Here is a 27213-nt window from a genome sequence, read left to right on the forward strand (position 1 = left end):
CACGGTCTCCCAATCTAGCCAGAAACTGAGGCAGTTCTGACCCTCTTCTCCCCGGGTTGCTCTTGTCCCCACTGGATAGCTCAGTAGCCTAGCCAAGTTGTGCTCTGCGTGCTTGCACAGCCTGGCCTCAGATGTGCCGTCAACGCAAGGTGAGGGCGGGCACAGCCGGGCCACGAAGGCATGACAAAGCAGGACTCGGCTAGACTCAGATCAGATTATTATAGACTACCGGGCTATCCAGTGGGGGACGAGCAACCCGGGGAGATGACAAGGGGCCGAGCTGCCTCAAAGGGCTTAACCTCCTTGGCGGTAATCCCGAGCTGAGCTCGGGCTATGCCGCGCAGGAGGATTGCTCAGGCCCCGCTGGGCCGATTTACATAATTTTTTTTTGTTGCACGCAGCTAGCACTTTGCTAGCTGCGTGAACTCGCCGCCGCTTGACGCGTTAGAGGGTGCCCCCCACCGAGACCCCTGCGCAGCCTGGCCAATCAGTGCCAGGCAGCGCTGAGGGGTGGATCGGGACTCCCTCTGACGTCACGACATCGGTGACGTCATTGCGCTCGTCGCCATGGCGACGGGGGAAGCCCTAATGGAAATCCCGTTTAGAATGGGATTTCCTGATGGGCCTGATTGTCGGAGGGGGCGGGGGGATGCTGCTGCTCAGCGGCTATCATGTAGCTAGCGCTAGGCCAGCTACATGATTTAAAAAAAAATAAAAATAAAATAGTGCTGCGCTGCCTCCCTGGCAGATTAATTGTACAGCCAGGGGGGGTTAAGGAAACACCCGGTTTGTGTGTGACCAGAGGCAGTTTTCATCTCAGGTACACCTATAGGCGTTAAAAACAAACTTATCTGGGGCTTCTACCGGCCCCTGCAGACATCCTATGCCCTCGCCGCAACAAAACCATCCTCCATACCCCGCTGCGGCTCAGTTTCCTTGTATCGGTCAGCAGGCCACTGTGCAGCCCTTGCCGCGTGCGTCCTCGCTCCTGGCCACCTCGCCGAGAGCGTCCTGTGCAGTATGAGGTTTTCTTGTACTGCGCCTGTGCAGTATGCTTCCAGCAACATGTGCGGGAGCGAAGGTGCACGCAGCTAGGGACAAGCAACTGCACTGGCCTCAACTTGTACGGGAGCGCCGACCGTTGGGGGAACGGCAGAGAGTTGAGTGGATTCTCTTCTCCCCCCCCCCACCGCCGCAGCTGTCCCAGTGATCACTACGATCCGCCGGCGATCGTAGTGATCACATGATCAGCAGCCATACGCGATGGCTGCTGATCACTTAAGGGAGATGTCAGCTGTCATATGACAGCTTGATCTCCCATCTCGGGTGCGCACGATCGTATCGGGAGTGGAAATAGCAGCTGGCGTAGATCCTACGCCGCATCAGGCTAGAACAGCCACAAGTGCGGCGTAGGATCTACTATGGGCGGTCCACAAAAAGTTAAGGTTAGGCATTGTTAGTGGGAGAGCTCAGGGTGAGAATAAGTATTGGTACCTTTTACCAGTATTTTACTATTGTCAAATAAATGGCGGCATTGGGTGGAATTTTTGCAACTGCTAAATATCAGGCGCTGCGGAGACCCAGAATGCAGAATAGAGCTACAAGTAGCAGGCGCAAGCGCTAATATTTAGCGGGTGCCTAAGTTTCCCCCATAGCCGCTATTCACATGGGTGCCTATGGCAGAACGGCTGCTGATTGTGGCAAATTTGCCGTTTCCTTGCACAGCTCCTCTCTTTTTAACATGTAATCATATTGGGAATTATTATTGATGTAATGTACTTCTATGAGGAATAGTAATCCACTAACCTGCTTTCCCCTCTGTATAGTAACATGCTATCCCCAGTAATATCTGACCTTATATGCTTCCCTAACCTTCATATTCATCCCTTCACAAGCTGTGGCAACAAGATGGGGAATCTGAGGGTCTTTCTCACTTCTATGCTCTTTGAATGGCCAGAAACAAAAACTTTGCATATAAAATACACATATTGGCCACTAGATGGCAGCAGAGCGCACACAGCTCTATGCGTCCCATGTGATGGAGCGCAGGAACTGGCGACGTAGCTAACGACGTCACTGGCGTGTAAAGGAAAACAGCGGCGCTGGGGCGGGCGGGGCATTACGCTGTGGGCGTGGCTTTCTCTGCACAGGCGTCACTGGGGAAGCTCCAGCCTCGTGGTGTGACGTCTGCATAGCTCTCTATGGTATATACTGTATACAGCCTGTGCCCTGCCTGCTGCTGGGCTCTATACTGCTGGGGGGAGGGTGATATTGTGGGGTGAGATATAGCCTACTGTAAGTCTGTATAGTGGGGTGTAATATAGTATAGTGGGGTGTAATATAGTATAGTGTTAGATTGTAGTGCATTATAGTGCAGGAGAATACAGTATAGTGTAAGGCTGTATATTGTAGTGTAATACAGTGTGGTGTAATATATGGTGCGGTTATACTGAGGTGTAATGTAGTATAGTGGGGTGTAATACTGTATATTGTGGTGTAATATAGTATAGTGTAAGACTATATATTGTAATGTATTATAGTGAGGTGTGTTATAGTGTGATGTGCTATAGTGGGGTGTAATATAGTATAGTGTGGTGTAATACTGTATAGTGGGGTGTACTACTATATGGTGGGGTGTAATATAGGGTGCTGTGTTATACTGGGGTGTAATATAGTATAGTGTAAGGCTGTATATTGTAGTGTATTATAGTGGGGTGTAATACTGTATAGTGTGGTGTACTACTATATGGTGGGGTGTAATATAGGGTGCTGTGTTATACTGGGGTGTAATATAGTATAGTGTAAGGCTGTATATTGCAGTGTATTATAGTGTGGTGTAATACTGTATAGTGGGGTGTACTACTATATGGTGGGGTGTAATATAGGGTGCTGTGTTATACTGGGGTGTAATATAGTATAGTGTAAGGCTGTATATTGCAGTGTATTCTAGTGGGGTGTGTTATAGTGGGGTGTAATACTCTATAGTGGGGTGTAATACTGTATAGTGGGGTGTAATATAATATAGTGGGGTGTAATATAGTATAGTGTGGTGTAATACAGGGTGCTGTGTTCTACTGGGGTATAATAGAGTGAGGAGTAATATAATATAGTGTAAGACTATATATTGTATATTATATTGGGGTGAAATACTGTATACTGGGGTGTAATATAGTATAGTGTAAGACTGTATATTGCAGTGTATTATAGTGAGGTGTGTTATAGTGTGATGTGCTATAGTGGGGTGTATTATAGTGGGGTGTAATACTGTATAGTGTGGTGTAATATAGTATAGTGTGGTGTAATATAATATAGTGGGGTGTAATATAGTATAGTGTGGTGTAATATAATATAGTGGGGTGTAATATAATATAGTGGGGTGTAATATAGTATAGTGTGGTGTAATATAGTATAGTGTGGTGTAATACAGGGTGCTGTGTTCTACTGGGGTATAATAGAGTGGGGAGTAATATAGTATAGTGTAAGACTGTATATTGCAGTGTATTATAGTGGGGTGTAATATAGTGGGGTGTAATACTGTATAGTGGAGTGTAATACTGTATAGTGGGGAGTAATATAGTATAGTGTAAGACTATATACTGTAATGTTAATATTATAGTGGGGTGTGTTATAGTGTGATGTGCTATAGTGTGGTGTATTATATTGGGGTGAAATACTGTATACTGGGGTGTAATATAGTATAGTGTAAGACTGTATATTGCAGTGTATTATAGTGAGGTGTGTTATAGTGTGATGTGCTATAGTGTGGTGTATTATAGTGGGGTGTAATACTGTATAGTGTGGTGTAATATAGTATAGTGTGGTGTAATATAATATAGTGGGGTGTAATATAATATAGTGGGGTGTAATATAGTATAGTGGGGTGTAATACAGGGTGCTGTGTTATACTGGGGTATAATAGAGTCTGTATATTGCAGTGTATTATACTGGGGTGTAATATAGTATAGTGTAAGTCTGTATATTGCAGTGTATTATGCTGGGGTGTAATATAGTATAGTGTAAGTCTGTATATTGCAGTGTGTTATACTGGGGTGTAATATAGTATAGTGTAAGTCTGTATATTGCAGTGTATTCTAGTGGGGTGTGTTATAGTGCTGCTATAGTGTTTAGTGTTCAGGGCTGTGGAGTCGGTACAGAAATTCATCTGACTCATTAGTTTATGAAATCACAGACTAGAGGGAGGGAGGGATTGTCATATGAATGGGAGGGGAGAGAATAGGAGTCAGCAACGTGGGGGAACAACCATTGTAGGAGGTGTGAGTGACACCGAAGGACATGGGAGGGGGTGGATGTGACACAGAGAGAGAGACAGCAACAGGGAAGGTGACACACAGAAAGAAGAAACAGCCACCCATGGTTTTTTTGGGGGGGCAGGGGGTTCGGTAGGAATTGCGAGTGTGACAGAGTTTGCTGAGAAGTAGAGACTGCCATATAGGGGTGCTAGTGAAGCTAAAAGGAAGAGACAACAGGCTTTGGGGTTGGGGGTGTGACACACAGGAGAGACGGGGGGGGGGGGGCTAAAGACGTTACAGAGAGGGAGAGGCTCTGTCATGGGGGAGTGCTGGATAGCAGCACGGGGGATGGGAGTAGCAGAGTGACAGCCATATGGGGGTCAGTGTCACAGGGAGGGGGGGGGGGGGTAGGGGACAGACACAGAGAGGGACAGACACACATGGAGGGAGGGACAGTCATATGGGAGATAGCAGCACGGGGGATGGGAGTAGCAGAGTGACAGCCATATGGGGGTCAGTGTCACAGGGGGGGGGGGGGGTAGGGGACAGACACAGAGAGGGACAGACACACATGGAGGGAGGGACAGTCATATGGGAGATAGCAGCACGGGGGATGGGAGTAGCAGAGTGACAGCCATATGGGGGTCAGTGTCACAGGGGGGGGGGGGGGGGTAGGGGACAGACACAGAGAGGGACAGACACACATGGAGGGAGGGACAGTCATATGGGAGATAGCAGCACGGGGGATGGGAGTAGCAGAGTGACAGCCATATGGGGGTCAGTGTCACAGGGGGGGGGGGGGTAGGGGACAGACACACATGGAGGGAGGGACAGTCATATGGGAGATAGCAGCACGGGGGATGGGAGTAGCAGAGTGACAGCCATATGGGGGTCAGTGTCACAGGGGGGGGGTAGGGGACAGACACAGAGAGGGACAGACACACATGGAGGGAGGGACAGTCATATGGGAGATAGCAGCACGGGGGATGGGAGTAGCAGAGTGACAGCCATATGGGGGTCAGTGTCACAGGGGGGGGGGGGGGTAGGGGACAGACACAGAGAGGGACAGACACACATGGGGGGAGGGACAGTCATATGGGAGATAGCAGCACGGGGGATGGGAGTAGCAGAGTGACAGCCATATGGGGGTCAGTGTCACAGGGGGGGGGGGGGTAGGGGACAGACACAGAGAGTGACAGACACACATGGGGGGAGGGACAGTCATATGGGAGATATCAGCACAGGGGATGGAAGTAGCAGAGTGATGGCTATATGGGGGTCACCTGCATTGCAGACAAGGCGACCGTGTGCTCAGGGACTTACTAATGCTTAATGTATAGATTGTGTGTGTGGTGTATGAAATATGAACTATAAATACGCTGCCCATAATTATTCATACCCCTGGCAAATTTTGACTTAAAGTTACTTTTATTCAAATTTTTATTATGCAAAAAATGTTCTGATGGGAAATGACATAGGTGTCTCCCAAAAGATAAGAGGATGTACAAGAGGCATTATTATGGAAAAAAAAAATTCTCAGCTTTTATTTAAATTTTAGCAAAAAGTGTCCAGTCCAAAATTATGCATAGCCATCACAAACTGTCATAATCTGCGGGAAAATCCAAGTTCTGTACCATTCCAAATAGTCCAAGCTGTTCTAAAGCATCCTAATTACCCTGATTAATTGGGAACAGCTGTTTTAATCAACTCAACATGTGAAAAACAGCAGCTCTCTGCAGTTGGTCATGGCTAAAGTCATATACACACATCATGGTTTCATTGGCCAATGATTGTCCAATGTTACTACTTCCATGTAGCATGAGAGCTTACCCACAGTCTCTTCATTGTATTCAAAATATGGACCTCATACTACATGGAGGTGGTAAAATTGGTCAGTAATTGGCCAATCAAAATTGGATGTGTGTATGCACCTTAATGCTGGGCATACACAGCCCAGATTCTTCTTATCGAGCCGCTGATGGCTCGATTGATAATTTCCGACATGTCCGATCACCGCATGGATCGATTCCCGGCTTCATCCCGGAGCATGAATCAATCCACGCGGACGAGCGGTGACGCGCCGGCATCGAGCCGCTGGCCCGATTCCGGCGCATAAACGTGCCGTGTATGCCCAGCATAAGACAAAGGAGCCCAGTAAGGACCTGCAGCTTGTGCATTGTGGCTGCTAACAAGTCAGGAAAGGGCTACAAGGCCATTTCTAAATGTTTTCAAGTTCCAGTGGCTACAGTGCAAAGTATTATTAAAAAAATACAAGATATTCCGCACTGTGGAAAATCTCAGAGGATGTGGTCGGAAGCCAAAAGTGACACCTGTGCTGGCCAGGAGGATAGTGAGAGAGGTGATAAAGAATCCAAGGATCACCACCAAGTCCATCCTGGTGAATCTGGGCTCTGCTGGTGGTAATGTCTCAAGGTAGACAAGCCAACGGACACTGTACACTGCTGGGTTCCACGGATGCAGACCAAGGAGGACGCCACTTCTCCAGATAAGGCACACAAAAGCTCACTTGGCCTTTGCAAATGCTCATCTGGTCAAAGAAGACGACTTCTGGTCTCCTGTGTTATGGTCAGATGAAACTAAAATTTAATTGTTTTGTCACAATGATGTTTCCATCATTTGGCATTAAAAAAGAGAAGCCTTCAACCCAAAGAACACAATCTCCACTGTCAAACATGGTAGTGGGAACCTAATGCTTTGGGGTTTGTTTGGTTTTTTTTTCTGTCAGTGGACCAGGGAACCTAATCGCAGTAAACGGTACCATGAAAAAAAGAGCAATACATGAGGATTCTCAACGACAACATCAGGCAGTCTGCAGAGAAACTTGGCCTTGTGCTTAGTGGACATTTCAGCATGACAATCGCCCAAAACACACAGCAAAAGTGGTGAAGAAATGGTTAGCAGACAACAACATTAACATTTTGGAGTGGCCCAGTCAGAGTCCTGACTTGAATCCAATCGAGAATCTGGGGAGGGAGCTAAAGATCAGGGTGATGGCAAGAAGACCCTCAAACCTGAAAGATTTGGAGCTCATTGCTAAAGATGAATGGGCAAAAATACCTATGGAGATATGCAAAAAGCTGGTCTGCAATTATAAGGAACTGTTTGATTGCTGTAGTAGCCAATAAAGGCTTTTCTATTCATTATTGAGGAGAAGGGCATGAATATTTTTGGACTGGACACTTTATGCTCAAATGTAAATAATATCTGAGAAATGTTTTTTTTCCACAATAATGCCTCTTGTACATCATCTTATTATCTTTTGGGAGACACCTATCTTATTTCCCATCAAAAAATTACTTGCTAGTTGAATAAAAGTAAATTTAAAGTGGACCCAAACCAAACATTTTTTTAAATTAAAAATATTTAGTTGCACCACTCTGACACATACAAAGATAAATAAACACTCCTTCAACCCTATGAGCATTTCAGTGCATGCTTTTCACCCTTCTCTTTTCATAACCAGGATTATACTGGGGGCAGCCATTAGCAATTCCTCCTTTGCTGGACACCACCTACTCCACCAGTTTGCCGTATTTTGTCCCGGTAATTTGAAAGGAAGGGAGGGATTCCTCCACTAAATGTAAAATATTTTATATTTGTCATCATGCAGCTGAAAAAAGGCTGCTATTTATTATTAGAATTTAGAAAATAGATTTTATTTCTGAAATCTTGCATTTTTAATTTGAGTCCACTTTAACCACTTGAGGACCTAGGGCTTTCTACCCCTTAAGGACCGGCCACTTTTTTTCCATTCAGACCACTGCAGCTTTCACGGTTTATTGCTCGCTCATACAACCTACCACCTAAATGAATTTTGGCTCCTTTTCTTGTCACTAATAAAGCTTTCTTTTGATGCTATTTGATTGCTCCTGCGATTTTTACTTTTTATTATATTCATCAAAAAAGACATGAATTTTGGCAAAAAAATGATTTTTTTAACTTTCTGTGCTGACATTTTTCAAATAAAGTAAAATTTCTGTATACATGCAGCGCGAAAAATGTGGACAAACATGTTTTTGATAAAAAAAACCCCATTCAGTGTATATTTATTGGTTTGGGTAAAAGTTATAGCGTTTACAAACTATGGTGCCAAAAGTGAATTTTCCCATTTTCAAGCATCTCTGACTTTTCTGACCCCCTGTCATGTTTCATGAGGGGCTAGAATTCCAGGATAGTATAAATACCCCCCAAATGACCCCATTTTGGAAAGAAGACATCCCAAAGTATTCACTGAGAGGCATAGTGAGTTCATAGAAGATATTATTTTTTGTCACAAGTAAGCGGAAAATGACACTTTGAGAGGAAAAAAAAAAAAAAAAAAGTTTCCATTTCTTCTAACTTGCGACAAAAAAAAATGAAATCTGCCACGGACTCACCATGCCCCTCTCTGAATACCTTGAAGGGTCTACTTTCCAAAATGGGGTCATTTGTGGGGTGTGTTCACTGTCCTGACATTTTGGGGGGTGCTAAATTGTAAGCACCCCTGTAAAGCCTAAAGGTGCTCATTGGACTTTGGACCCCTTAGCGCAGTTAGGCTGCAAAAAAGTGCCACACATGTGGTATTGCCGTACTCAGGAGAAGTAGTATAATGTGTTTTGAGGTGTATTTTTACACATACCCATGCTGGGTGGGAGAAATATCTCTGTAAATGACAATTTGTTAATTTTTTTTACACACAATTGTCCATTTACAGAGATATTTCTCCCACTCAGCATGGGTATGTGTAAAAATACACCACAAAACACATTATACTACTTCTCCTGAGTACGGCGATACCACATGTGTGGCACTTTTTTGCACCCTAACTGCGCTAAAGGGCCCAAAGTCCAATGAGTACCTTTAGGATTTCACAGGTCATTTTGAGAAATTTCGTTTCAAGACTACTCCTCACGGTTTAGGGCCCCTAAAATGCCAGGGCAGTATAGGAACCCCACAAATGACCCCATTTTAGAAAGAAGACACCCCAAGGTATTCCGTTAGTAGTATGGCGAGTTCATAGAAGATTTTATTTTTTGTCACAAGTTAGCGGAAAATGACACTTTGTGAAAAAACACAATTAAAATCAATTTCCGCTAACTTTTGACAAAAAATAAAATCTTCTATGAACTCACCATACTCCTAACGGAATACCTTGGGGTGTCTTCTTTCTAAAATGGGGTCATTTGTGGGGTTCCTATACTGCCCTGGCATTTTAGGGGCCCTAAACCGTGAGGAGTAGTCTTGAAACGAAATTTCTCAAAATGACCTGTGAAATCCTAAAGGTACTCATTGGACTTTGGGCCCTTTAGCGCACTTAGGGTGCAAAAAAGTGCCACACATGTGGTATCGCCATACTCGGGAGAAGTAGTACAATGTGTTTTGGGGTGTATTTTTACACATACCCATGCTGGGTGGGAGAAATTTCTATGTAAATGGACAATTGTGTGTAAAAAAATCAAACAATTGTCATTTACAGAGATATTTCTCCCACTTAGCATGGGTATGTGTAAAAATACACCCCAAAACGCATTATACTACTTCTCCTGAGTACGGCGGTACCACATGTGTGGCACTTTTTTACACCCTAAGTACGCTAAGGGGCCCAAAGTCCAATGAGTACCTTTAGGATTTCACAGGTCATTTTTGTTTCAAGACTACTCCTCACGGTTTAGGGCCCCTAAAATGCCAGGGCAGTATAGGAACCCCACTAATGACCCCATTTTAGAAAGAAGACACCCCAAGGTATTCCGTTAGGAGTATGGTGAGTTCATAGAAGTTTTTATTTTTTTGTCACAAGTTAGCGGAAATTGATTTTAATAGTTTTTTTTCACAAAGTGTCATTTTCCGCTAACTTGTGACAAAAAATAAAATCTTCTATGAACTCACCATACTCCGTACGGAATACCTTTGGGTGTCTTCTTTTTAGAATGGGGTCATTTGTGGGGTTCCTATACTGCCCTGGCATTTTAGGGGCCCTAAACCGTGAGGAGTAGTCTTGAAACCAAATGTCGCAAAATGACCTGTGAAATCCTAAAGGTACTCATTGGACTTTGGGCCCCTTAGCGTACTTAGGGTGTAAAAAAGTGCCACACATGTGGTACCGCTGTACTCAGGAGAAGTAGTATAATGCGTTTTGGGGTGTATTTTTACACATACCCATGCTAAGTGGGAGAAATATCTCTGTAAATGACAATTGTTTGATTTTTTTACACACAATTGTCCATTTACATAGAAATTTCTCCCACCCAGCATGGGTATGTGTAAAAATACACCCCAAAACACATTATACTACTTCTCCTGAGTACGGCGGTACCACATGTGTGACACTTTTTTGCAGCCTAGGTGCGCTAAGGGGCCCAACGTCCTATTCACAGGTCATTTTGAAGCATTTGTTTTCTAGACTACTCCTCGCGGTTTAGGGCCCCTAAAATGCCAGGGCAGTATAGGAACCCCACAAGTGACCCCATTTTAGAAAGAAGACACCCCAAGGTATTCCGTTAGGTGTATGGCAAGTTCATAGAAGATTTTATTTTTTGTCACAAGTTAGTGAAAAATGACACTTTGTGAAAAAAAACTAATAAAAATTAATTTCCGCTAACTTTTGACAAAAAATTAAATCTTCTATGAACTCGTCATACACCTAACATAATACCTTGGGGTGTCTTTTTTTTCTAAAATGGGGTCACTTGTGGGGTTCCTATACCGCCCTGGCATTTTACAGGCCCAAAACCGTGAGTAGTCTGGAAACCAAATGTCTCAAAATGACTGTTCAGGGGTATAAGCATCTGCAAATTTTGATGACAGGTGGTCTATGAGGGGGCGAATTTTGTGGAACCGGTCATAAGCAGGGTGGGCTTTTAGATGACAGGTTGTATTGGGCCTGATCTGATGGATAGGAGTGCTAGGGGGGTGACAGGAGGTGATTGATGGGTGTCTCAGGGGGTGGTTAGAGGGGAAAATAGATGCAATCCATGCACTGGGGAGGTGATCGGAAGGGGGTCTGAGGGTTTGGCCGAGTGATCAGGAGCCCACACGGGGCAAATTGGGGCCTGATCTGATGGGTAGGTGTGCTAGGGGGTGACAGGAGGTGATTGATGGGTGTCTCAAGGTGTGATTAGAGGGGGGAATGGATGCAAGCAATGCACTGGCGAGGTGATCAGGGCTGGGGTCTGAGGGCATTCTGAGGGTGTGGGCGGGTGATTGAGTGCCCTAGGGGCAGATAGGGGTCTAATCTGATAGGTAGCAGTGACAGGGGGTGATTGATGGGTAATTAGTGGGTGTTTAGGGTAGAGAATAGATGGAAACACTGCGCTTGGGTGGTGATCTGATGTCGGATCTGCGGGCGATCTATTGGTGTGGGTGGGTGATCAGTTTGCCCGCAAGGGGCAGGTTAGGGGCTGATTGATGGGTGGCAGTGACAGCGGGTGATTGATGGGTGGCAGTGACAGGGGGTGATTGATGGGTGGCAGTGACAGGGGGTGATTGATGGGTGATTGATAGGTGATTGACAGGTAATCAGTGGGTTATTACAGGGGAGAACAGATGTAAATATTGCACTGGCGAATTGATAAGGGGGGGTCTGAGGGCAATCTGAGCGTGTAGGCGGTCGATTGGGTGCCCGCAAGGGGCAGATTAGGGTCTGATCTGATAGGTAACAGTGACAGGTGGTGATAGGGAGTGATTGATGGGTGATTGATGGGTAATTAGTGGGTGTTTAGAGGAGAGAATAGATGGAAACACTGCGCTTGGGTGGTGATCTGATGTCGGATCTGCGGGCGATCTATTGGTGTGGGTGGGTGATCAGATTGCCCGCAAGGGGCAGGTTAGGGGCTGATTGTTGGGTGGCAGTGACGGGGTGATTGATGGGTGATAGGTGATTGGCAGGTGATTGACAGGTGATCAGTGGGTTATTACAGGGAAGGACAGATGTAATTAATGCACTGGCGAATTGATAAGGGGGGGGGGGGGTCTGAGGGCAATCTGAGCGTGTGGGCGGGTGATTGGGTGCCCGCAAGGGGCAGATTAGGGTCTGATCTGATAGGTAACAGTGACAGGTGGTGATAGGGGGTGATTGATGGGTAATTAGTGGGTGTTTAGAGAAGATAACAGATGTAAACGATACATTTGGGAGGTAATCTGACGGCGGGTTTGCGGGCGATCTAATGGTGTGGGTGGGTGATCAGATTGCCCGCAAGGGGCAGGTTAGGGGCTGATTGATGGGTGGCAGTGACAGGGGGTGATTGATGGGTGATAGGTGATTGGCAGGTGATTGACAGGTGATCAGTGGGTTATTACAGGGAAGAACAGATGTAATTAATGCACTGGTGAATTGATAAGGGGGGGTCAGAGGGCAATCTGAGCGTGTGGGCGGGTGATTGGGTGCCCGCAAGGGGCAGATTAGGGTCTGATCTGATAGGTAACAGTGACAGGTGGTGATAGGGGGTGATTGATGGGTAATTAGTGGGTGTTTAGAGAAGATAACAGATGTAAACGATACATTTGGGAGGTAATCTGACGGCGGGTTTGCGGGCGATCTAATGGTGTGGGTGGGTGATCAGATTGCCCGCAAGGGGCAGGTTAGGGGCTGATTGATGGGTGGCAGTGACAGGGGGTGATTGATGGGTGATAGGTGATTGGCAGGTGATTGACAGGTGATCAGTGGGTTATTACAGGGAAGAACAGATGTAATTAATGCACTGGTGAAATGATAAGGGGGGGTCAGAGGGCAATCTGAGCGTGTGGGCGGGTGATTGGGTGCCCGCAAGGGGCAGATTAGGGTCTGATCTGATAGGTAAAAGTGACAAGTGGTGATAGGGGGTGATTGATGGGTGATTGATGGGTAATTAGTGGGTGTTTAGAGGAGAGAATAGATGTAAACAATGGATTTGGGAGGTGATCTGATGTCGGATCTGTGGGCGATCTATTGGTGTGGGGGGGTGATCAGATTGCCCGCAAGGGGCAGGTTAGGGGCTGATTGATGGGTGGCAGTGACAGGGGGTGATTGACGGGTGATTGATGGGTGATTGATGGGTGATTGACAGGTGATTGACAGGTGATCAGGGGGATAGATGCATACAGTAAACAGGGGGGGGTGGTCTGGGGGGGGGTCTGGGGAGAATCTGAGGGTGGGGGGTGATCAGGAGGGGGCAGGGAGCAGCGGGGGGATAAAAAAAAAAATAGCGTTGACAGATAGTGACAGGGAGTGATTGATGGGTGATTAGGGGGGTGATTGGGTGCAAACAGGGGTCTGGGGGGTGGGCAGGGGGGGGTCTGATGGGTGCTGTGGGCGATCTGGGGCGGGGGGGGGGAGAAAATCAGTGTGCTTGGTGCAGACTAGGGTGGCTGCAGCCTGCCCTGGTGGTCCCTCGGACACTGGGACCACCAGGGCAGGAGGCAGCCTGTATAATACACTTTGTAAACATTACAAAGTGTATTATACACTTTGTATGCGGCGATCGCGGGGTTAACATCCGCCGGCGCTTCCGTATAGCCGGCGGGATGTTGCGGCGAGCAAGCGGTGACAGGCGCCGGCGGAGGATCGCGTCACGGATGACGCGATCGCTCCGCCCATGCCCTTAAATGGACCGCCGCCTCTGTGGGTGAGGCCGTCCTGCAGGGCTCCACTTCCCCGCCGCCCCTGTGTAGTGGGCGGTCGGGAAGTGGTTAAGTCAAAATTTGCCAGGGGTATGAATAATTATGGGCAGCACTGCATGTGTGTGACAGTGAGCAGCATGTTCCCGTGTGTCTGTGTGTTTGTGTCTCTTGTAAATAAAGTTGGGTTGAAGTGTCCACTTTTAGGCCCCTTTTCCTAGGGAGGGTGAAATTTCCCGGCTGTCAGCTGCTCCTGTACACCAGCTGGGTATTTGGTAGAGCTCTGCATGGACCATTGAGAAGTGTCACCTCTATGGAGTTTACATGCGAGCCAGTGGGGGCGTCCTCAGAGGTGACATGCAATAGTCTTGCTTTTGGGTAACACCCCTGTGTGTCACATGACATGCCTGGTGTCACCAATGCTGCTGTTTGCCTGCATGAAGTTGCAGCCAGAAGCCGCTCGTGACCGGGAGGCAGAACTGCCCGACATGCGCTTGGCTCAACCTCCCGAGAAAAGGGGCCTCATCCATCTCCTCTGCTGCTCAAAGCAATTGCCGCCACAAAGGGCACGCTCAGTATGCCACCCTGGAGCGTTGCAGAGTCTTGCCCAAGGACTCCTTACGGAGCAGATGTTGATTCCAGCCAGTATTTAACCCTGGTCTCCTATATCAAAGATGATATCTCTAACCAGTACACTATCCAGCACTGCACCATTCCTCTGCAGACCCATTCAAAGTAGAGAAAATGTATTCGTGTTGGTAGAGACTGAGCATGTGTGAGATCTGACATCATATGTGTGAGATGTGAAACCAAATGTCAGCCATGACTATAAGTGCAATGTGATTGGCTACAGTAAGAGCACAGGCTGGGAAATAAAGTAGGAAAGTCATGATTGGGTAGAAGTATGTGTGAGGGAGGGGCTTAGCCAAGTTAAAAGCATGCTGATTGGGTCCCTCCTCCGATAGTGGTGGAGGTGAGTCAGGTGACGGCCCATCTTAATCAGTTACAGTTCCAGATGATTCCATACCTAGATCATGTGCTCACGATTCAGCTCCTCTTATCTGGGCTGGTTGCTGAATTATGAGGAATCCATTCTGATCGCAGCACAAAGGAGTGGGCTTTCTGGTGGATTCTATTCAGGATTATTACTTTTTCTCCCAGAAGAAAACCTGCTGGATTTATCTCCAGAATTCCAACTCTCAGGACAGGGGGTGAATGTATCCCTGAGAAAGTCTCTCTCCCTGTTGGGTCCAATAATCTCTACGATCGTATCGGTATTGTGTGCCCAGTATCATTCACACACACACTCCAAAGATGGTTTCTTCAATGCTGGGATCTCTCCAGAGACTCCCTTTTCCCGGGAAGGTGGCTTCCGCTCTAACATGGTGCGGGGATCATACACCTCTGGATCAGGGGCGGTTATGGCATCCACCATCTCGGAAGAGGGTTTACACAGACTCCATCCTGTAGGATCTTGCTTTGGTACTAAACTTTCTCACAGGTCCACCCCTTGAGCCCTTATCCCAGGCCTCACTCTACTTACTCTAAAGACAACTTTCCTGGTAGCCATCACTTCTACCCACAGAGACATACAGTCTCGTTCTGTAAAGGATCCATACATAATGATATTTCCAGATAAGGTTATCTTCAAAACTGATCCAGCATACTTGCCCTAGGTTTGGTCAGCTTTCCATAGGACCCAGGAGGTGGTTCTTCCTTCTTTGTGTGACTCCCCTGGTAACTACAAAGAAACTAGATTAGATACTGTAGATGTTAGAAGAGCAATCCTTGCATATCTAGAGGTCACAAAATTGGATGTTCAAAACACCTCTTAGTAGCTTTTGCAGGCACAAAAGGACTTCAGGTTTCAAAAATGCACGATTGCTAGATGCTGAGGGAAGCTATTAGTTCAGCAGTTCAGGGCAGCAGATTCTGCAGGACATTACAGCTCATGCTACTAGGTCTCTATCCACTTCATGGTCTGAAAGTTTGTAAGCCTCCATAGAGCAAATATGCAAAGCTGTAACTTGGTCATGTCATCAACCATGTATCAAAAGAGGGAAAAGAGGCGCCCAGGAAGTATAAAACAGCTAAAAACACTCAAATCAAAAGATTGAGGTGGCTTACCTCAAAGACGACAACTCGCTTTGAGTAGACCTATTTATTTAATTAGCACAGGCTACGCATTTCGGGTGCCCCCTCTACGGTCTAGTAAAGGGGGTTCTGTACACCTAACCCGAAGTGGATTCCCCCACCTCACGGGTTAAAGTGCATGTGATTCTTCTACAAGAGAGCGACCGCCTCCAAGATTACTGGCATACCTGAGTGGAGTCAGGTATAAGACACTCCACCTGCCTTAAAGAGAGTGAAGCGAGAATAAATCTCGCTTCAGACCTCATAGATAGCAGGGGCATGTGTGCCCCTGCTAAACCGCCGCTATCCCGCGGCTTAACGGGGGTCCCTGATCCCACAAATCCCCTCCGTAATGCGGGGGAGCGCTTCCTGGTTGGGGCAGGGCTAACCGCAGCAGCCCTGCCCCACGCGCGTCTGTCAGCGCGTATCTCCGCCTCTCCCCCGCCCCTCTCAGTCTTCCTTCACTGAGAGGGGCGGGGGAGAGGCGGCGATGCGCCGCTGACAGACGCTCCTGGAGGCAGGGCTGCAGCCGTTAGCCCTGCTCCAGGAGCGACCAAGTCTGCGACCAAGTGTTGCAGTGGGGGGTTTGGGGTGAAAGAACCCCCGTTTAGCGGTGCTATAGCGGCGTTTTAGCAGGGGCACACATGCCCCTGCTAACTATGAGCTCTGAAGCGAGATTTATTCTCGCTTCAGACTCTCTTTAAGTGGTCGGTTGCCCTTAGTGCAACCCACCTTTGTGAGTATTTTCATCTTAAACACATTTCTATATTTATCGATCTGTGACATAATGCACAATTTGGGCTCCGGTTGTCTCTGTGCTTTTTCTCCCAGTACCCTATACGACCATGTATCAAGCACTACCAGGTTGATCTCCTCTCCAGCCAAGATCTGTGTTTGGGAGAAAGGTGTTACAGAATGCCATCCCTCCCTAAGAAAGAGGACAAGAAAGTCTTGTTAGATCTTACCAGTAGTGATATTTCAAGTCCTTTAGGATGGCTACTTTGGTTCCCTCCCAGATTTTTTCATTCAATTTATTTTCCTGTCTATTTCCTTCTTAGTTACTCTACATAACTGAAGGTGATAGATGTGAAGGGGGGGGGGGGGGTTCTTTATTCAGTATGCAAATGGATTTTAGGCGTTTCCTTTAGAGGAGAAGTCAACTTCCTCTCATGTATCAGCCGTCCTGGAGGATTAGTTGAAATACCGGTAGATTTTATCAAGGGTTTCCAAGGCCATGTCGGAGGAGCGGCCATCAGAGCAGAGGAAGTCACACAGCGGGTGGGGGAGTCAGCAGAACAATGCCCTCAGCCAGTGCTCGGCCGTGTCGCTTCACCAAGCGGATCTCATGCTGACACATTGGAGAGCATTGGTGACCGCTGTACACAGTAGATTCTTGGCAGAGGCGGTTGTTATTGCTCTCCTGGACAAGTTTAATCTTGCAAGCGTATCTCGCTCAAGTCTCACTGTAGTGTAAATGGGGTTGTTGTGACTTTCTAGGAGGTGAACCAGGGAAAGGTGAGTCAGTGGCTTTATTAGCAGTCATCTTCAACCTCTACGGCGCTGGAATGAGTTATAAAAAGATATTATAAAATATCTGGTAGGGCATTAGAGTATGTGGTAGGATTAGTGAGCTCCTCTGCAGACTGGCAGTGATGGAAAATGTGTGATGGAAATCTGTATGTTTATGGCCAGCTTATGTAACTCACTGATTTCATTACAGATCGCAGCATTGGACTCGCTGTGTACACAGTGCTAAAACACGCCTGGCTGCATTCGTAGGAGTGTTACCGACTTTCACCTTCCATTCTCTACTGCTGTCAGCGATGGCGTCTGCTGGTCTGAGAGAGGAGCTGGAGTGTTCCATCTGTCTGAGCATTTATACAGATCCTGTAACCCTGAGATGTGGACACAACTTCTGCCAGGGCTGTATTCATCGTGTTCTGGACACACAGGAGGGGTCTGGAGGATATGTCTGTCCTGAATGTAGGAAGAAGTTTCAGGAGCGGCCGTCACTGCAGAGGAACATAAATCTGTGTAACATCGTGGAGAGCTTCCTGTCTACTAAGCCAGGCCAGAAGCCTGTAATTTCCTGCAGTCAGTGTTTTCATGCTCTTGTTCCTGCTGTGAAGTCCTGTCTGCATTGTGAGGTTTCTCTGTGTGAGAATCACCTGAGAGTCCACAAAAAGTCCCCAGAGCACGTCTTATGTGACCCCACCACCTCCCTGGAGGACAGGAAATGCTCCATCCATAAGGATAAACTTCTGGAGTATTATTGTAATCAGGATGCTGCCTGTGTCTGTGTGTCCTGCTACGTGATTGGGGAACATGTCGGCCATAAGATGGTGTCTCTGCCTGAGGCCTCTGAAAGCAGGAAGAATAAACTGAGAAATGTTCTGCAGGAAGTGATGACAGAGAGAGAGGAGATGGAAAAAAGAGTCCAGAGTCTAGAGGAACTCAGGAAAAGTGCTCAAGAAAAAACAGATGGTGAAACAGAGAAAGTCACTGTTGTATTCAAAGATCTTAACAGATGCTTGGAAGACCTAGAGAAGAAAGTTCTGAGTAATATCAACAGACAGGCAGAGCAGGTGTCGTTACACTATGATGATGTCCTAAGGCAGCTGGAAATAAAGAAGGAGGAGCTGTCAGGAAGATGTGTCACATTGAGGAGCTGTGTAACATGACTGATCCACTGACTGTCTTACAGGAATCTCATACAGGTGACTTGTGTGGCATGGAGGACAGACATAAGCAGCTCCATGATGGAGGGGATCTGGATGTGGCCAGCATCTCACACACATTACACACAGGGCTATCTGATATCATGTCTGGGGTAACTGGACGGGGTCTATATACAGCCGGCAGACATATCACTGGATGTAAACACAGCTGATAATGATCTGCATATATCAAATGACAGGAAAACTGCATCCTGGGCAAACAGAATCCTGAAGCGCCCAAAAAGACCAGAGAGATTTCAGGATAGGCCCTCAGGTGTTGAGCAACAGAGTTTCTCCTCAGGGCAGCATTACTGGGAAGTGGATATTGACGATCAGGGCACTGTGCAGTTGGGATGTGTTACCCCAGTATAGACAGGAGAGGAGATTGGTCGCGGATTGGAGAAAATAAAAAATCCTGGGTTTTGAACAGGGAGGATGATTTATATTCAGTGATATATGACGGTGAGGACATCTGGTTACATGAGTTCTCCAGTGTCAGAGTCAGGATATATCTGGATTATGAGGCCCGGGCAGATCTCCTTTATGCCCTGTGTGACCCGATCAGACACCTCCACACCTTCACTGTCACCTTTACTGAGCCCCTCCATGCTGTATTCCGCTGTGTGGAGAGGTCATATAAGATATCTGGGGGAGGCCGGGAATGTGTGAGAAATCTTGCCCAGACACTAGTGACATCATCGTTCATGAGTATTTTATTATATATTATCACATCTCTGTGCCTGGAGTCCTGCTTTAAGGGGGACCCGAGGTGAGTTGGATATGAAGGCTGACCTGTTTACTTCGTTTTAATAATGCACATTGCCAGGCTGTCCTGCTGATCCTCTGCCTCTAATACTTTAAGCCAGGGGCGTAACTAGAAAACCCCGGGGCCCCCCTGCAAAAATAAAATCTGGGCCCCTCCCTAGGGCCCGCTTAGGGACTTTTGGGGGGCAGGAGGGGTCGCAACATAAGAGGAGAGTGTGGCCACAGATTGGTAGGGAAGGGGGACATTTCCGCCCCCCCCCCCCCCCCCCTCACCTCGGGCGCTCCTCTCAGCGCTCTCCCTCCTGCAATAATTAGCGGTGGCAGACTGAACACATATCTCCTTAGCGCCGGAGGTCTCCCATCAGTAAGTGCTTCGTGTTACTTCCTGTGTAAACAGGAAGTAACATGAAGCTCTTAGAGATCGGAGACCTCCGGCGTGAAGGAGGTATGTATTCAGTCTACCGCCCGCTGGCTGCCGCTAATTATTGCAGGAGGGGAGCGCTGAGAGGAGAGCCCAAGGTGAGAGGGGGGGGGGGGTGTCCCCCTCCCCACCGATCTGCGGCCATGCTCTCCTCTATGTTGCGACCCTTTCTGCCCCCAAAAAGTCCCTGAGCGGGCCCTAGGGGGGCCCCCCGTGGGGGCAGGGGTCGCATCCCCTATTGTTACGCCGGTGCGTTAAGCTATAGACCCTGAAAAAGCATGCAGATCAGTCGTCTGACAAGATTAGCTGCCTGCTTGTTTTCGGGTGTGATTTAGACTCCACTGCCAGAAAGATCAGCAGGACTGTCAGGCAACTGGCAGTGTATAACAGTAAATAAATATGGCAGCCTCCATGTGTCTCTCACCTCGGGGTTCCTTTTAACAGACTTCCCTTTATAGCGAGATGCTTCTGTCCTGCAGCTTCTCTCTCTGGAGTCACTGATGCTTCAGATGAATAACCAACTGAATGAAGCCCATTGTGGGTAGATTACCTAATCCTCAGCCTCCTGATGTTATTTGTTGTCTTTGGGGTCCCCCCGTTCCCCATCCCTGGTCCTCTTCTCTCCCCAGCCTGCCTGATGCCCCTCCAAGCGATATTGCGATAATGAACTGCGCATGTCCAAGTCTTGAACCACACCTGCGCAGTGACAGAACGCGCTCATGGATGACTGCTTCCTTTTCCTGTGCATGCTCAGTTCTGAATCGCTCACCATCACTTGGGGAACTTCTGGGAGGATATTCACTGGAGGGATCCAGCTAAATACAAGGAGGACGGTACGGGGAGCAGGAGGAACCTCAAAGACCTCAAGAAGCATCAGGAGTCTGAGGATTAGCTCTTCTAGCCCACCATGGGCGTAATTCATTCTTTCTCTAATTGGGGAACTTTAAAGGAAACCCGAGACCAGCCTAATTGCATGATTTATACTTACCTGGTGCTTCCTTCAGCCCCATGAGGACTGTGAACTCCATCGTTGTTCTCCAGTTCTGAGCTCCGTTAGTTTGGCCGGTTGTGCCCCCCTGTGGTGTTCACACGGCTGGGAGCGTTCTACACCTGACCAGTACTACTTTGCAGACGCAGATCACTCCCAGTCACGGGGCATGCATGTGGCCGGACCGCGCATGTGCAGTGGAGCACGACTGGCCAAACTAACAGGAGGATGGGGCGGCCGTGGAGGACAGTGATGGAGCCCACGATCCTCATGGGGGCTAGAGGAAGCCCCAGGTAAGTGTAAATCATGCAATTTGGCTGGTCTCAGGTTCCCTTTAATGCTGGTTGACTCCAGGCAAGATTTTGCTTCACTTTTTGATATAGTTTCAGATGGGTTATAATCCCTATCAATCCGTCATTAAGGTCTGTGCTCCTGGGGGATATTTCTTCTCGCCTTCGGTTCCTGAGGCAAATACCAGTTGCCTATACAAACAAAATCTAATATCTGCTTAAAGGCACCTTAATTGAAAATAGAGGTGATTTTACTTACCTGTGATCTTGTCCAGTCTTTCTGGTCCCTCGCTGCCCTCCCGGGCTTCACTGCTGTCACCCCATGCGCTGTCCTGGCTGTGTGCACTTCCTCAGTCACTTTCCCATAGGAGGATCAAGGAGGCATGCGGCCACGCATGTGCAGTAGTCTACGACTTCCTCAGTTGGGGCCTCTACCAGGACTGTCAGTGGCAGAGCGGTGCAGATCAGCTGGACAGCGATGGAACAGATAGACTGCGTGAAACAGCTGCCTACAGGTTGGAATGCAGAGCTTAACGTGAAACGGTTGCCTGCGGGTTGGAATTCAGAGCTTAGCGTAAAACAGCTGCCTGCAGGTTGGAATTCAGAGCTTAGCATGAAACAGCTGCCTGCAGGTTGGAATGCCGAACTTAGCGTGGAACAGCCGATTGCATGTTGGAATGCAGAGCTTAGCATGAAACAGCTGCCTGCAGGTTGGAATGCAGAGCTTAGCGCGAAACAGCTGCCTGCAGGTTGGAATGCAGAGCTTAATGTGAAACGGTTGCCTGCAGGTTGGTATTCAGAGCTTAGCATGAAACAGCTGCCTGCAGGTTGGAATGCAGAGCTTAGCGTAAAACAGCTTAGCTTAGCATGAAACAGCTGCCTGCAGGTTGGAATGCAGAGCTTAGCGTGAAACAGCTGCCTGCAGGTTGGAATGCAGAGCATAACGTGAAACAGCTGCCTGCAGGTTGGAATGCAGAGCATAACGTGAAACAGCTGTCTGCAGGTTGGAATGCAGACCTTAGCGTGAAACGGCTGCCTACAGATTGAAATGCAAAGCTTAACATGAAACGGCTGTCTGCAGGTTGCAATGCAGAGTTTTGTATGTAATATGCTGCATGTGTGCCATACATTAGCAGCAGTGACCCTGGAAACACAGGTCACCACAGGGAGACTTTTCATGCCTCCTCCCACTGTCCTTATTCAGACTCTGACATGAATAGACACTTATAAGAACTGGAATATGGTCACAGTAGAGTCTTTTCGGTGAAGCACAGCTGCTTCACCTGTTTTTTTTACATTTTCTTGTTTTCTTTGAGGCACTGAGTGTCTCCCTGAGAGGTGTGTTATCAGCTGCCTGAGCTCAGTATATCCATAACTCTCACACATCACAGGTGCCTGTCAGTTACACGCAAATACAAAGTTATGTCTTTTGTAACTGACAGTTTTCTAGATGGTTGAGGATTTAGTTAAATACTTTGGGCCTAGTGACCACAAAACAGGTGATGGCTTCCTCTTGGAAGTTGTGTTGCCTTAAAGGGAACCTGTAGCATGAAAACTCACTTCAGGATGGATAGTTGCCTATGGAGAGGGGAGGCTGTGTATCCCATAGAGCGTTTCCCGGGCCTCGTCTCCTCGTTCCCTGGCTTTACCTATGGAGGCTGACATGTTTATTTCCTTTTAAATAATGCACATTGCCTGGCAGTCCTGCTGATCCTCTGCCTCTGATACTGTAAAGGAATATTTAAGTGAGGAAATAATAAAATAATTTAACTTACCTGGGGCTTCTCGCAGCCCCCTGCTGGCATCCTGGGCGATGTCTTCCTGGTTCCCTCCGGTAAGCAGCACTGACTCCAGCAAAGCCGGCCTGTTGCTGTGAGTTGCTGGCTACTGCGCATGTGCGGGCCAGAGCTGCGCAAGTCCTGATCACGTTCCCGTGTCGGGATTGCCTTGCGCATGCACAGTAGCAATTTTCACACATGGCTCGGGGCCGCGCATGCGCAGTAGCTGGCGACTCGCGGTGACGGGCCGGCTTTGCTGGAGTCGCTGCTGCTTACCGGAGGGAACCAGGAAGACGTCGCACAGGAGGACTCCAGGGGCTGCAAGAAGCCCCAGGTAAGTTACATTCATTTTTTCTTTCCTCACTTAAATATTCCTTTAAGCCATAAACCCTGAACAAGCATGCAGATCAGATGTTTCTAACTGAAGTGTGACTGGATTAGCTGCATGCTTGTTCCAGGTATGTGATGTTTGACCCTACTGACCAGCAAGATCAGCAGAACTGCCAGGCAACTGGTATTGTTTAAAAGGAAATAAGTATGGCAGCTTCCATAGGTCTCACACTTTTTTAGCAAACCTGAAGCATGAAAACTCACTTCAGGTTAAATAGATGCCTATGGAGAGGGGAGGCTGTGTATCCCATAGAACCTTTCCTGGGCCTCATCTCCTCATTACCTGGCTGTCCCTATTCAGATCCCCTGCCTCCGGGAGCCCTCGCAGCCTTCATGTCCGAGAGTGCTTCTGTAGACCAGCAGGTCCATTGTGCACATGTACGAGCATCAGGTCCATAGTGCACATGTACGAGCATCAGATCCATAGTGCACATGTACGAGCATCAGATCCATAGTGCACATGTACTAGCATCAGGTCCATAGTGCACATGTACGAGCATCAGGTCCATAGTGCACATGTACGAGCATCAGGTCCATAGTGCACATGTACGAGCATCAGATCCATAGTGCACATGTACGTGCATCAGGTCCATAGTGCACATGTACGTGCATCAGGTCCATAGTGCACATGTACGAGCATCAGGTCCATAGTGCACATGTACGAGCATCAGATCCATAGTGCACATGTACGAGCATCAGGTCCATAGTGCACATGTACGAGCATCAGATCCATAGTGCACATGTACGAGCATCAGGTCCATAGTGCACATGTACGAGCATCAGGTCCATAGTGCACATGTACGAGCATCAGGTCCATAGTGCACATGTACGAGCATCAGGTCTATAGTGCACATGTACGAGCATCAGGTCCATAGTGCACATGTACGAGCATCAGGTCCATAGTGCACATGTACGAGCATCAGGTCCATAGTGCACATGTACGTGCATCAGGTCCATAGTGCACATGTACGAGCATCAGGTCCATAGTGCACATGTACGAGCATCAGGTCCATAGTGCACATGTACGAGCGTCAGGTCCATAGTGCACATGTACGTGCATCAGGTCCATAGTGCACATGTACGTGCATCAGGTCCATAGTGCACATGTACGAGCATCAGATCCATAGTGCACATGTACGAGCATCAGGTCCATAGTGCACATGTACGAGCATCAGATCCATAGTGCACATGTACGAGCATCAGATCCATAGTGCACATGTACGAGCATCAGGTCCATAGTGCACATGTACGAGCATCAGGTCCATAGTGCACATGTACGTGCATCAGGTCCATAGTGCACATGTACGAGCATCAGATCCATAGTGCACATGTACGAGCGTCAGGTCCATAGTGCACATGTACGAGCGTCAGGTCCATAGTGCACATGTACGTGCATCAGGTCCATAGTGCACATGTACGAGCATCAGGTCCATAGTGCACATGTACGAGCATCAGGTCCATAGTGCACATGTACGAGCGTCAGGTCCATAGTGCACATGTACGTGCATCAGGTCCATAGTGCACATGTACGAGCATCAGGTCCATAGTGCACATGTACGAGCATCAGGTCCATAGTGCACATGTACGAACATCGAGTGTCCCCAGTACAGAGCCGCTCGCCTTCATAATACTCTGCCACCCAAATACTGCCAAGCCTCCCCAAGGAGGGCTGGAGACTTTACCAGGAGGACACAGAGAGGGGACCAGGAAGCCCTATGGCGGGGATGTGAAACCGGTCCTTCGAGGGCCGAGGTCCACACGCATTTTTGACACAGCTCAAATTAATTGATGGGTCTCAATCAGGAAAGGTGTGGTCCATAAGGCAGAACTCATTCCGCTCTTCCTCAGTCCATCCTAAACACTGGCATGGATCTGGCCTTCTAGGCCTGGAGTTCGACACCTGTGCCCTATGGGTCCCAGAGCCTTCCCTCCTAATACTTATCCAGTTTTTTCCTTCCAGAGTCACTTTACGTGTTGCAAAGGTCAAACACAATCTCAGGCAAGTTCTAGTTATTATTAATTTCTAAAGCTTATATCCTACATGATTCTATGATGTGCAGGTTTAAAAGAAAAAGCCTCCCCTATATACAAATGACTGAGACACGAGTCCAACAGTAACTTTGAAGCTCTTTAAGTTGTTAAGCTTTGGGCTATTACTTTATACTTTAAACTACAGGCGACCTAAGGTCCAACAACAGGGTTATTATGGCCAGTCGTCTCAGGATTAAACTTGAATCCTACCTGAAGCAAATGATCCCAACCGTCAAACATTTTTGTTGTGATCCTGTTGAGAATTTACCTTAACTATTGTTGTGTTGTGTTTTGAGAAAAGCTTATGAAATGTTGTTGCAGAAATGTTGTAAAACGTTAGAATAGATGCGTTGGCCCGGAGATATGGTGTGGTTACTGATGTCTGGTGAGCAGTTGGCTCCTCCCCCTTTCTTAGAAGAGATGCGTTGACGCGAAGATGTGTGGTTACTGATGGTTGGCCAGCAGTTTGCTCCTCCCCCCAGCAGTGTGACGCTGGCAGTACAGCAGCTATTGTTACTGAGCAGCAAGTCACCCGAGCTTCTGTACCTCCAGCTCTATAGAAATAGAAAACACAGCAGAACACTGAACAAAGCGGGCTCCTGTGACTCAACACCACATTAGGGCAATGGCGAGATCCTGGGGGGGGGGGACATTGCTGAGATCCTCAGAAACATATTACTACCCACGTGCCTTCCTCACAGGAAAACAGCTTTAGTATTACACATCTATATGGAGTATTCTCCTTCCTGTCTCTCCTTCTGTCCTTTCTCTTCTATGCACTCTAATGTATATCTGACCCGAGGCACAGCTACCTGAGGTAAGCACAGAGGTATAATCATGCTGGATCCACATCTCTCTTTGCATTGTCCCTTCCTCTCCTTGTTTCCCTGCTACCCGTTATCACTCCTTCAGAAATTACATTTGGATAAAATCAAATTTTCTGACAGGAAGAGGCGGTGTTACAGCAATGTTACCGCCCATCACCCTCCCATTCCCTCCTCTTAAAGGACAACTGTAAATAATAAAAAAGTTAGATACTCACCTATGTGAAAGGAAGAACCTGGATCAAAATACTCTGGATCCCTTAGAGTTTTCCAGCTCTTCTCTGCTCCCCTTCGCTCCACCACAGGGCCCCCCTTCCAGCCTCTGACTTAAATGTCAAAGTGGCCCACGGGTGTCCTTGAGAAGGCCATGGAAGAACCCGGATCTCCAAGTACTTCGGAATAGACGACCATCTCCGTACTGCACACAACCACACATGTGCAGTATGAGCCACTCTTGTGAAGTACTTGGAGACCTGAGTACTTCCAAGGAAACCTGAAGACAGAGCTGGTGGGAGATGTGAACGGGGGCCTGGTGGTGAAACAAGAGGATTCAGAGAGGAACAGGAAGGCTCCAAGTGATCCGGAACCTTCTCTCCTCATTTTAGTTTTTATTGGTTACAGTTGTCCTTTAATGGTAGTGAATGGAGGAGGGAATGGGAGGGTGATAGGAGGGAACATCACAGCAAGACCGCCTCTTCCTGTCTGAAAGTTTACCTTTAGCTAAAAGTCCCATTTTTGAAGCAGTGATTATGGGGAATGAGGAGAGGAAGGGACAATGCACAGGGGGATGTGGATCCAGCGTGAACTTGCCTCAGTGCTTACCTCAGGTAGCCGTGCCTCCGGTCAGGTGTCCTTTAAACTAATAATATACCTGTCCGGAGATCATTAGAGACCTAGATGTACATTGGCCGGAATATGCAGAAACCTCCATGTCACTTGGAGGGTGTGTGCCGGATAGAGCCTGGCTTCCATGTAGAGAGGGTCTCCGTTATCTTATTGTATGCTTTATTTGTTACCTCTCATTAGTTTTCATAT

General features: G+C 47.7%; 1 protein-coding gene across 1 annotated transcript; it reads left to right on the forward strand.

Moving 5' to 3' along the window:
- Nucleotides 1–2129: 2129 nt before the first annotated feature.
- LOC137560880 (E3 ubiquitin/ISG15 ligase TRIM25-like) lies at nucleotides 2130–18940 on the forward strand. Its single transcript, XM_068272037.1, has 2 exons — nucleotides 2130–2204; nucleotides 17695–18940. The coding sequence occupies exon 2, from the start codon at nucleotides 17798–17800 to the stop codon at nucleotides 18653–18655; it is 858 nt and encodes a 285-aa protein (XP_068128138.1). The 5' UTR covers nucleotides 2130–2204; nucleotides 17695–17797; the 3' UTR covers nucleotides 18656–18940.
- The last annotated feature ends 8273 nt before the right edge of the window (nucleotides 18941–27213 follow it).

This window comes from Hyperolius riggenbachi, chromosome 3 (assembly GCF_040937935.1).
Source record: "Hyperolius riggenbachi isolate aHypRig1 chromosome 3, aHypRig1.pri, whole genome shotgun sequence".
NCBI lineage: Eukaryota > Metazoa > Chordata > Amphibia > Anura > Hyperoliidae > Hyperolius > Hyperolius riggenbachi.